At 22.7% G+C, this 12,582-nt stretch overlaps 3 protein-coding genes across 3 annotated transcripts; 2 read left to right on the top strand and 1 right to left on the bottom strand.

The window, feature by feature from the left end:
- Positions 1 to 727: 727 nt before the first annotated feature.
- On the top strand, positions 728 to 7,464 carry PVVCY_1402090 (conserved Plasmodium protein, unknown function; the record flags this gene model as incomplete). Its single annotated transcript, XM_008624814.2, has 3 exons — positions 728 to 1,748; positions 1,903 to 6,737; positions 6,961 to 7,464. The coding sequence occupies 3 exons, from the start codon at positions 728 to 730 to the stop codon at positions 7,462 to 7,464; spliced, it is 6,360 nt and encodes a 2,119-aa protein (XP_008623036.2).
- A 253-nt stretch (positions 7,465 to 7,717) lies between these two features.
- On the bottom strand, positions 7,718 to 9,700 carry PVVCY_1402080 (conserved Plasmodium protein, unknown function; the record flags this gene model as incomplete). Its single annotated transcript, XM_008624815.1, has 1 exon — positions 7,718 to 9,700. One exon carries the CDS (start codon positions 9,698 to 9,700, stop codon positions 7,718 to 7,720), a length of 1,983 nt encoding a protein of 660 aa, XP_008623037.1.
- A 1,544-nt stretch (positions 9,701 to 11,244) lies between these two features.
- PVVCY_1402070 (RNA-binding protein, putative) lies at positions 11,245 to 12,012 on the top strand (the record flags this gene model as incomplete). Its single annotated transcript, XM_008624816.1, has 4 exons — positions 11,245 to 11,377; positions 11,505 to 11,651; positions 11,804 to 11,865; positions 11,968 to 12,012. 4 exons carry the CDS (start codon positions 11,245 to 11,247, stop codon positions 12,010 to 12,012), a joined length of 387 nt encoding a protein of 128 aa, XP_008623038.1.
- Positions 12,013 to 12,582: the final 570 nt, after the last annotated feature.

The following is a 12,582-nucleotide window of genomic DNA, read 5'->3' as shown; positions in this document are numbered from 1 at the left end:
TTTTTACGCTTAATTTGTTTGTGCCCCCTTAAAGGGGCTTAATACTGTTTTTTTGGCAAAGTAGGATTTGTAGTAACTGTGTAGAAAACCTATATATATACATATAAATTTGTTTCTATGTGTATGCTTAAATAAAAATAATAGGTCTACCATAAGGGTTATTAAATTTCGTCTATTAAAATTATTTTCTATTTAGTTCAATCAATAATTTTCATTGGCTCATTTAATAATTATAATTGTGCCTTTGAAAATGCATAAAACATTATTTCATATTATCGGAAAACTACGTGTTATAGAATAAAACGATTTTTTATTGTATATTTAAATAATATAAAATAGCATAAGCTACTTATTTCCTTCTAGACCTAATTAATAAGCTACGGCTTTGATGCGTTTAAACATTTTAATATTAAAAAAATAGAGAAAAATGTATTATTTTATTAAATAAGAATACTCTAAATTATTGTAAAAACGAAATAAACTATCTCAGGTGCAATATTGTGCGCCTGTGAAAAAAAACCGTAAACTTCATTATTTATTATTTTGATGTATTTTGGCATGAAAAACCTTTGAGAAATAATGTTTGTTTGGTTTTCATATTTTGAAAGTATTAAAAAAGTTTTATCGCCTTGTGGTATATCATTGTCTTTTATTTATAAAATATTTGTACAATTTCAATAACAGTATATATACGAAAAAGGGGAATGTTTCAAACGTACATATATGCATGTGCCTAATCTTAAAAACAAAAATATTCATTGTATGCTACTATTGTTTGCAAATAATGAGATTTATTTGCTTCATGACAAAGCTTTTAATCCTAAATACAATTGTCTTAATTTTTAACAGACATATAAAAAATGGGAATTACGAATTTTCTCTTTTTATATATTGCTTTACAAAAAAAAATGTTCAAAGAAATGGTTTCAATGGAAATTCAACTCAAGCAAGTAACAAAGGATCAGTTGAAAATGATGAAAAAATGCGGGAAAATAGAAATCCAAAATTATATAATGATAATTCTTATTCATATATGGAAATAAACACAAAGAGTTTCAATATAAACAATAAATATACTAATCAAGACAAAAGTAATAAAAGTAAAACTGAAAAGATACCAATCATACATTCATCAATTGATCATATTAAAAAATTTTCCCATATAAAAGGGAAACTAAAATTAGTTTATATTAGATCTTTTTATGATGGTAATAAAAAGGAATTGTATGAAGGAAAATTCCAGTTCTATAAAAACAATATAATTTATGTAACAACATTTGCTGTTGTAAAAAATTCATTAAAATATAATTTTGATAAATCCAGTAGATGGTTCATAGCTTATATGAATGTTTTACAAAAAAACAATTATAATATTACAGTGAGATGCAAAGGAATAGAAAAATATTATGGTTCTATTTCTTTTAATAATTATGAATTACAACTTTTTGAAAATTTAAGAAAATCATTAAAAAGTAAACTAAATATAACATATGATCATTTGCTCTATAGCTTAAATAATTTTTATAGTGCTAAAAGGAAATTTCTAGAATTTATCAATTTTAGGCTTATTCATCCCGGTTTCCAATTTATTATAAAAACAAAAAATATTTGCCATGATATACAAAGTTATAATCACAATAAGGAAACCTTCAAAAAATTAAATTTGTCTTATGATTCTATTAGTACTTCTTATAGGGTATTAATGCAAAGGAACTTTAGTGAATTTTATTGTCGTCTTGGAAACGATAGTTAGTAAAAAAATTAGTGGACAAGATAAAAATCTAACATATAATTACACTTTTAATAACACATTATACTTATGAAATATTTCTTTATTATTATTTTTATATTTTTTAAATAGTTAATTTTATGTATATGTATATCATTGTTTTGCCTTTTCAGCCAAGACAGCCGAAGATAGATTTCTTTTGTATGCCTTATTGCGAGATAAGTTAATCGAATCCGAAGAAAGTGAGGAAGTTATAATTTTTAAAACAGATGATAACAATATATTTACTTATGATGAGAAATATTCTGAAGAAATAAAAATATTAAATAAAAATTTTGAAATAGAAATTCTAATTGGTGAATATGGCTATAAAAACGAAAATATCAAACAGCATTTTCATTGGAATGATTACTATCCTTTACATTTAGAATTACAAAATAAAGGTGTAATAAAATATGATTTTATTTATACATGGTTGTCAAAATATTTTATTAATAATATTAAATATAAATATTTTTATCTTAATTTTTACACCACTAAATCGTTTGTAAATATGGAGAATGAGTTTCATGATATTAATTTCCACACCCCTAAATATTATAACTTTATAGAAAAAGGTCAAAAAAATTATGAGTTTAATGAAACAAAAACTCAAAATGAAGGATTAAAAATAGGAAATAAAATAAATGAGCCTAAAGAGAAACAGATAAAGAGAACACCAATTAAATCTAGTTCACCTTTAGGAAGAAATACAATTTTTGAACGCAACTTTTTAGAGTTCTACAGTAATAAAGAAAAAGTATATACTAATAGCGGTAAAGAAGACAAAAAATATTTTGATGACGATTTAAGAGACAAAATTTATGATGAGCATGAAGATATTATTGGGAATGTCAGGATGTTAGATTCATATAATCGTATAAATATTATTGGAATATTTAAAGGAGATTATAATGATTTATTTATATTAAATTGGCTGTCTGGGGATAATATTTTATGTGCTATTACTCCAGACCACTATAAGGAAATTCATTATAATACGATATTAAGTAGTTATTTTACTGTTTTAAATAAAATGAAATATGGATATGATAAAAGTGTATTTATGGTATCTGAGGATTCGAAATGGATAATAATTAATGCAAATTTTTACCCACATTACTCATATATAAAACTTTTTTATAATGATGAAGATAATGATACTTTTGAAAAGGAATTAAAATCGTATTTTTTATTAATACATTTTTTATTAAATTCTAATAACAGTCCATGTAAAGATTATAAAAATGTAAAATATTTTTATGATGAACAAACTTTTAATATACATAATTTAAATTTTATTAGCAATAGATTATTTTATCTTGTGTCTGAATGTGCACTAAAATTATTGAACTGGGATATCCCATTGGGGATTATAAACAAAAATGAAAAAAATATAAATTTATACATATTTAATGCATCATTAAAATATACCAATAAAAAAATACATCACCAAGGATTTAAACTAAGAATCCTAAATAATGAGGATCCTTTTAAATTTTCTATACCTTATAATAAATCAATAATAGACAATTACGATTTAAAGTATGATTTTTTTTTAAAAATTCTATCTAATATTTTCGTTCTACATTCATTAGGGCTCGTTCATAGAAATATAAAAACAGATAATTATTTATCTCAAATAAAAAAATATATAAACGATGACCAACCAAATGTAATACTGAGAAGTTTTGACAACATAATAGAAGAAGGTGGATATGGAAAATTCAAAGGAAGTTATATTTATGCTGCCCCGGAACAAATTAACTCTTATTTTAATTATTCTATATACAATTTAAAAAGTGATATATTTTCATTAGGATTAAGTTTATCTGCAATTTTTTTAAAAAGAAAATTTGATCATAAATATGTAGAGAATGAAATAAGAACGCCCCAAGAAAATCATGTAAATAGTATTTTAAAGAGAAACCCGCTAGCATATCTTTGGATTAAAACTGGAAAATTATTTACAAGCAGCGGGTTTAATTTATTTAAACGAAAAATATACTTAAAAATGAATGCTAAGGTAATAGAAAAACAACTTTCTAAAAAATATATATATGCATGGTTCGAACGAAAATGCCCTTCTATTAGCTACAACCAATTGGATGAATTAAATAAATTGTTCAAAATAATACAAAAAATAAGAAGGTTAAATATCAATTCGAAAAGTCATAAATATAATGAAAAACGCTTCTATGAAAATTTAGCTTCAAAATATTATAATCAAGAACACCCCCCCAAAATGCCGACTACAGGTTCTCCAATAATTCATAGATTTAGGGAAGACATAACAAGCAGTGGTAGTAAGGATGAGAATCGAAATTATGTTTCATTTTATCCATTTAATTTGGAATTAAAATGCCAAAATTTTAAGTTGGATTATAAGGTAAATGACCAGAAAATAAAAGAAAAGCCTGATGATAATAATATGGATAGTCAAGATATTGATGTTTTATATTTTCCAAAATCTAAAGGAGAAGAGTATAGAAATAAAAAAGAAAATGAAGAAAGTGTGACAAATAATAGTAATAAAGATGATAAAAATGATGAAACTATAATGCGCAGTAACAGATTGTTTAAAGAAATAGATTATACATATTTAATTGAGCATAATATAAAGAAATATGTAAAGGATTGTCATAGTTTAAAATATGGTATTATAGGAACAATTATGAAAATTTTTTCCATTGAATTTGAAAAATATAGACCTCAAATATTTGACATATATTTATTATTTAAAAATAAATTGGCATATTTAAAAAACAAAGAGAGTAAAAATGAGGACACTTTATCAATATTACAGAAAATTTCTGAACCAGACATAAAAAAAATATTGAAAGAAAAAATACATAATAAATTTTACAACATTAATAAAATGGTACTTTTAAAGACATTGATATATTATGGGTATTTTACTTTACATGATCGTTTATCTTATGAGTTTAAAATGTATGAGTTGCAATATTTCCCATTAAGTGAGGATAGTGAAGATACATTTGAAACTGTAATTATAAAAAGCATGAATAGAAAAGATTTTAATGAGTTTAGCAATTTATTATTAATCCAAGATATATATAATAATTATCAAATGGAAGTAGAATATTCAAATATACATATTAATCTTTACATTGTTCGTGATGCTATTTACACAATTGATACAGTACAATTATATAATATAGTAAACCCTGATGTGGTAAAAAAATATAGACAGATAGATTTTAAAAATAGAATGGATTTTCGATTAAATAAACGAAAAAAAAACAAATTAAATCAAATTATAGACAATGAATTAAAATTTTCGACTTTAAATCCAGATTATAAATCTATTTTTCATATGAAGTTTGAATATAAGCATCCTTTTATCAATTCCTTTATTATAAAAGTTGATAATTATATAAAGAGGGATATGGATATAAAATTAGCTGTCATACTTAATGAAATGTTTTGGGGCCTCAAAAATAATTGCAAATGTATTAATTATACACATATGCATGCATATTATCAAGACAAAAATTCAATTTTAAATTATGGAAACGAACAAAATAAATTAATAGATTTACACAAACCAATTGGAAACATTTTTAATAGTTTTTCACAAAATAATGTAGATATATCAAATGCCGATATAACCAATCCTATGGATATTCATTTAGATATTCTTCTTAGAAATAGTGTGCATTTAATTGATAAAAAAATAATGTTACATTGTGGGAAAAAGTTAAAAGGGAAAGAGAATATATATATGCCTAGTATTTCTTCTATGAGAAAAAATAAAACTATAAAAATAAAGATAGGTATAAATTCATCTATGTTCTTTTATTTGTCTTTTAATTTATCATTGTTACGATCTCAGGAAATTTATTTAAAAAATATAATTTATTATATATATAAAAAATATAAATCAAAATTGGATAAGCAATTTTCTTTTCCATATATAATAGGGAAAGCAAACGGAAAAGACATACCATTTAATTGTCTAATGATAAATGAAAACAATACTTTTTTTTATAACAATGTTACAAAAAAAATTGTTAAAGAAACTTCTTTGAATAAACTTATTTTTGCATTATATAATGTGGATATTATGGATCCATCTTATATTATTAAATCATCTATAAATTATTACAACCATAGGGAAAATGATAGTATTTTGTTAAGTATAGTAACAATTTGTAATGTTATTTACAAAGATAAAAATGAAAATAATAACAACATGAATGAATCTGAATATTTTTTTAAAAGACCAGATGATCTTTATTTTGATGACAATCAAAAAGATGAATATAATAATGGAACAAATATTTCTAAAAAAGAAGCTTTAAAAAATATTAAAAAAGATAATAAAAACATAATAACAATAACTCATAAAAATAGCACTTACTATTATAGAGCGGTAAATTGCTTGTCTTTTTTAAATAACGAAGTTATAACATTTCATAATGACAATAATATAACAAATGTTTTTGATAAAATAACAATCCAATCATCGATAATATTTGAAAATAAAACGAGAAAATTAAGAACGAAACACACAAACATTCATATTAACAAAATAATCAATTTTAATATTATTTCAAATATAGTAAATTTGCAAAAGTATGAATATCAAATGCATACGTTGCCAGATTTTATTTATGAAATATTTCATTGGGCAATATTAAATCTACAACATAATGGAGAAAATAAGTGTACCTATTTATTTAATAGACAAAATGCATCAATGCTTGATATGATATTAGGCATCACAACAAAGGAAGGAAGAAAATTCATATTATATAAGCATACTGAAGGATTAATTACATTTTTATTTTATAATATATTAAAGAATCAGGAATCCAACAAATATACAAGTGAAAAACTAGAAATGGCCATTAAATTACATAATGTTAAAATATATTTTGCTATAAGAGACAAGGCAAACCAGGGATATCCGTTTTTCTCTAATATCTTTAAGATGCCGAAAAGGGTATATATGCTTCCATACACATACATATATGTATAATACTTGTGGCCAAAAGACTAATTTTTCATGTCTATCCATTTTCTATGCATTGCAATATTGCACATGGCTTTAATTTAATTGTTCATTTTTCGTGTTTGTGGGGGAAGACAATTTGTAATATAATTCATAACACTACTTCATAATTTTAATAAGTTTGTAATTCCTTTTAATTAATAATTTTTTTTAGGGTCCCCAAGAAAATTTTGTAAAATGCTTAAAACAACTTAAAGGAAAAAATGTGAATTTGGTGGGGGATGTTGTTAATGAAGATTTGTACATTCCTATAAAAATAAAATTTATGAATAAAAATATTGTGTATAATATGTCAAAAAATACCTTTTACAAATTAATATATAATTTTAATAATAATAAGGTTGATATTAGATATAGAAAAAAGTTGCCTATACATACGTTATCCAACTTGGATGAAATTCAAAACAATTTTCAATTTCTTTTTTTAAACTGTTTACGACATTATATAGACATTCCGAACAAATTAATAAAGAATTATAACTTATTTTCAGTCAAAATAAGTCAAATATTTTATGAAAAATTAAATAAAGAAAATCTTATTCATAAAAATAATTATTCTTATACAGTAGGCCAAATGATCACATACATAAATAGTACTTTTACAGATAATGTTTTTACGATTAAGCATGTAAGTTTTATGCTATTTTTACATATTTGAAAAATTGCAGTAATATATATTTATTATTAAAATGTTATAGTTTTGTTTGAATATTTTCAATTGCATTATCTTTTTGTCAAATGGCATTACACCGGATGTATATACCTATTTTATATTTAAAATTTTCGTATTTTCTTAGGGTATGAACTGCCCCATTAGCTTGAAAGTTCGAAAGTTTTTAAGGAGAATGAATTATATAATATACGAATAGTTATGCATGGATATATAGGCACAAAACACAAATATTAATGTCTTAACTATGTAAAACTTGAATATATATGCTTTTATGGGGAAACTTCTGGTTTAAGTTTATTTCTTCATTTGATGCGAGGACAAGCAAATTATAGAAAACTAATGATATTTGTTTACTAGACATTTGATACAATGGAAATGCTTTATCTAATTGAATCACATCATTATTGTGTTCAGATATTTTATATAAATAATTTTTTATTCTTAATAATTCTTTATCATAATTGTTTTGTGAGTAAGTACATGATCGTCTTTTAATTAAAATACTTGATGGAACACTAAGTGTCTCTTTCGAAGTATCATTAAAAGTACTATTAGTAAAAATTTGTTGCAAAAGACTGTTTTGATGAGTGATTTTGTCACTTTGATTTGTTTTATCAAGATATGAATCGTTTAAATTAAATGGTTTTTCTTTCATATTAATTTCAGAAGAATTTATTTTATTAAAATCATAACCGATATCATCCGATATGTTAGAATAAAAATGATTTGAACTTTTTGTATAACCCATTTTTTTTATTTCATTATTATCTAATTCCATATCCATAAAATAATCATTGTTAATATTTCCTCTTATTTGCTCAAAATACATACCTCCTATTCCCCTTTCTCCTTTGTCTTTTTTTTTTAAATCATCGTTAGAAGATAATGTCGATTTTGTTTGAATTCCATTCGATGTAGAAAATGATTCATAATTTTGTTCATTTTCGATTATTTTTTTTTCAAATGTTTTATATAATTCTTTTCTTGCATCATGAGTCATAGAATTTTTTGCTTGCTCATATAAATTGAAAGAAACAATAGCATTATATGAATTATTTTTAAATGGATTTTTGAAAAAATAAAAAAAATGGTTCATATGATCCAAATGAGTATCACCTTTTTTTCTTTTTGTGAGTGGCATAAGAGGATTTCTCTTATTATTTTTTGAATCATACCAAACACTATCTTTTAAAAGTATTTCTTCATCAATTTGGGCAAACAGTCTTTTACCTTTGTTATTGTTATTGGAATTTTTCATGTCGCTATCCTTAGGTTTATAATTTATGTTTATATTATTTCCATTTTTCAGGTCTTTATTATTTTGCATATGTATGGCATTTCCATTTATTATAAAACTGTCATGTGTCATTCTTAGAGACAAATTTTTAGTGTCTATATTTCTGTTTGCAAATAAGCTATCATTAGAATGCTTATTTGTGTTTATATTTTTATTTATTGTCCCATTTTGTATATTGTATTTTAGTAGCATATCATTTGTATTTTTATTCATTTTTAAATTCATCTTTATTTCACCTGTACCCCCTTTTGTGATTAGATTATTCATCATATCATTATTAATTGTATAAAAATTATTATATTTTGAATAATCAAATGAAGAAGTGCGTGTTAGCATATCTTGATACAAAAATTTATCATCATTATAAATATCAATATTTTCAAAATTATAATCATAATCATTATTATACATATTGTATTCTTTTAACATTAGATCATTTATATTTGATATGTGTTTATTTTTATTATTATGTTTATCATTAATAAGCATATCATTCGTTCCACTTATACCTACACCATTTTGTAAGCATAATAATTTCTTTTTTATTCTCATTCCTTTTTTCGTTTTATGTTTTTTCATATTATTATTTACTCCATATTCTGTATTTAGACTACTATATAAGCATCTTTTATACATAGAATAAAAATCGGCTAATAACACTTCTAATTGTCTATGTAAAAATATAGTTATTCCTTTGATTAATATCGCTGTCTGTTTAAAGTTATAATTTCCATCCCTTATTAGCATAAGGTTATCATTTAAATTAGTATATCTCACTATCTTATCACTAACACAATTTTTTTTTAAAATCATTTTCCCTTTATAAAAATTGCTACTAATCCCGATAAAATAAATGCATCCTATATTGGTCGATTTGTCGTAAATGAGTAAATTTTTTTTTTCTTCACACTTAGAATTCTTCATATTTATCTAATTTTTTACTTTTATATTATCAAAAAAAAGACAATAAATTAATACCAATTTACCTAATATTTGTTATGTTGTTTTAATTAAAATATGTGTATATGTTATTTGTACAAATGTTGAGAACACAATTATCAAGAAGCAAATAAAAGATATATCAAATGTGTATTAAATAAAATATTATGTTGAGCACAAGTGGAAAAAGTGGGCATAAATTAAGGAAGAACAAACCCAATTACAGCTATAAATTCGGACAAGAATAGACAACTATTTAAATTGTAAATACAAAGAGTTATATACCAAATATATCAATTGAAAATGGAAATATATCGTTGCGAGTTTTGCAAAAATATAATTATTCTACATATTTTTAATAAATAGAAAAGAATTTAAAAAATGATTAGGTAGCATTTTTGAAATATGCTTTATGCACTTTTCACATAAAACAAATTCTACAATACAAAAAGTAAACTTTATATAAAATTCAATTAAATTACAAATTCGATTGCTAATTATTATATGCTTATTTTTTTTACTTTGAAAAAATAACACAGTTTTTGTTATTTATACACAATATTTATTTTGCATAGTTCATCTAATTATTTTAAAAGAATCACTTTTTTAAATTAGTCTATATCAAGAAAATATATAACCTTTTAATTATGGGGAAAAATTGAATGTGAACAAGACAAGGGGACATAAAAATGTTAATACTTGTATACTACGAATGCATATATATATGCATATTTATCCAACCTTTTTGTTTTAAAAATATTTCCTACAATTTAGTGTAATTACATATTAAAATTATTATGGAGTGGGTATCATTTTATAGACAATATTTACACAGTTATATATATTTTTTTGGATTTTTTCATTGATATTATTATTTTTGTTTTCGGTATAATATATAGAAAAATGGTGGAACCTTTTTTCGCTTTTAGCAACTTTTTCTTTCAATAAATCAGATTGATGTTGTAAGAAAATGAATATCCCACTTTTTATTATACCATTTAAATACTTTTATAAAATTCTAATACAAAAATTGTAAAAATTGTATAATAATACATATTACTTTTTCAGTATTATATATATGTATTAAAATACATATATAATTTTAATATTTTATTATATTAATTAATAAAATTATATTTTTAAAAAATTTCCTTTATCTGTATATGGGAGTTTTAAAAATAAACTATTGAGCGGGGTAAATTAATACAATCCCCATATTATCCAATTTACGGTTTTCCATTTTTTTTTTGTTTTTTTCATATCAATTTTATGCTTATTTATTTTACCCAATAAAATGACTAAGTACACCTTTTCGAAATTTGTTACATAAAAAAAATATAATTTCACGGGTATGTTCTCAAAATAGTAAATGGCACAATTTATCTTTAATTTAATTGGGAAAAAATATATAATATGACATATATTTATATAAATGGAATACATAGGCATAGTTATATGTTAAAGAAAAACTTAATGTTTCATATAAATCCTAATTTGAAGATTTTCAAAATTTAAAGCTATGTTTCAATATGGCTGATGATGCTAGCGAAACATTATATGTTGGTGGGATTCATGAAACGATAGATAAAAAATGTTTATATGATATATTTTCTTCATTTGGAGACGTAAGGAATATTGAAATACCAATGAATTTAGTTACAAGTAATCATACAACTTAAAAAGTTGAAAATATTTTGCTTTCTTTATTATTTATATGTATATACAAAGAATTTCCAACTTATAATTTTATTATATCCTAAAAAATTGTCAATAAACTTTTTTTTTTAAGACAAAAATAGAGGATTTGCATTTATTGAATACGTAGAGAAGAATGACGCAAAGCATGCCATGTATAATATGAACAACTTTGAATTAAACGGGAAAATAATAACAGTAAATTATTCCAGAACTAAGAAAATAGATCAATACAAACCAGGTATGTGCCGGTTTTCTTTAATTATTTAGTATTAACCATATAGTTGCTTAATGATATAGTTAATTATTTATATAATAGTGCTATCATTATATTATATATAGAAAAAATTGGTATTTTACAAAAATTTCAAACTATACATATTTTATTTGCAGTGTGGATCGATGAATTATACAATCAAGAGCAAATGAGATTGATGGAAGAGGGCACGTCAAATGTAAATTTAATAAGTTGTATAAATATTGCTTACATTATGCTATATATATTTGAAAAACTCTATTATGCATTATAACATGAGGCATTGTATTTATTTTTTCAGGTGGAAAAGGAAGAAAAAGATGCCGCTCAAGAAGAAGAGGAATAGTAAATGTCTTGGAGATTATTTATTATTGCTAAGGATGCTACAAACTAGTATTATGCATTTATTTTATTAAATTTACGATATTTTTACTTTTAAAAATTATAAAATAAACATATTTTTTTGTTCTATAGTTATTTCATTATATTATTCATATTATTAATTTAATTATATTTTTAAAACAATAAAATAATAACCTTATTTTAAACAAATTATGAGCATTTTATTTATATAAAAAATGCATATATTACGTTCAAGGCATTGCAATTTATGGGATGCCATATATGCAAAATTGTGTGAATGCACACTAACATATTTCTTATACCGTGCTTATAATTTAAGAGTCAAAATATTGTTAGGTAAATAGACAATTTTTTGTTCAATGCGTAGGGTTGAACTTGAATAATATGTATATAAATCCATATTAATAATAAAAATTATTAAAAAAGAGTTGCTAAATGGTTATATTAAGAATAATATATGGTCTAATATCTAAACATTTTTGGTAATATGCCTACAATTTGTTTATATAAATTTTATTATACATATTAAGTATCGAGTTCATAAAATACTTAA

This window comes from Plasmodium vinckei (genome assembly GCF_900681995.1).
Source record: "Plasmodium vinckei vinckei genome assembly, chromosome: PVVCY_14".
NCBI lineage: Eukaryota > Apicomplexa > Aconoidasida > Haemosporida > Plasmodiidae > Plasmodium > Plasmodium vinckei.
Note: the sequence above shows the minus strand (reverse complement) of the source record. Positions and strands in the feature narration are given on the sequence as shown.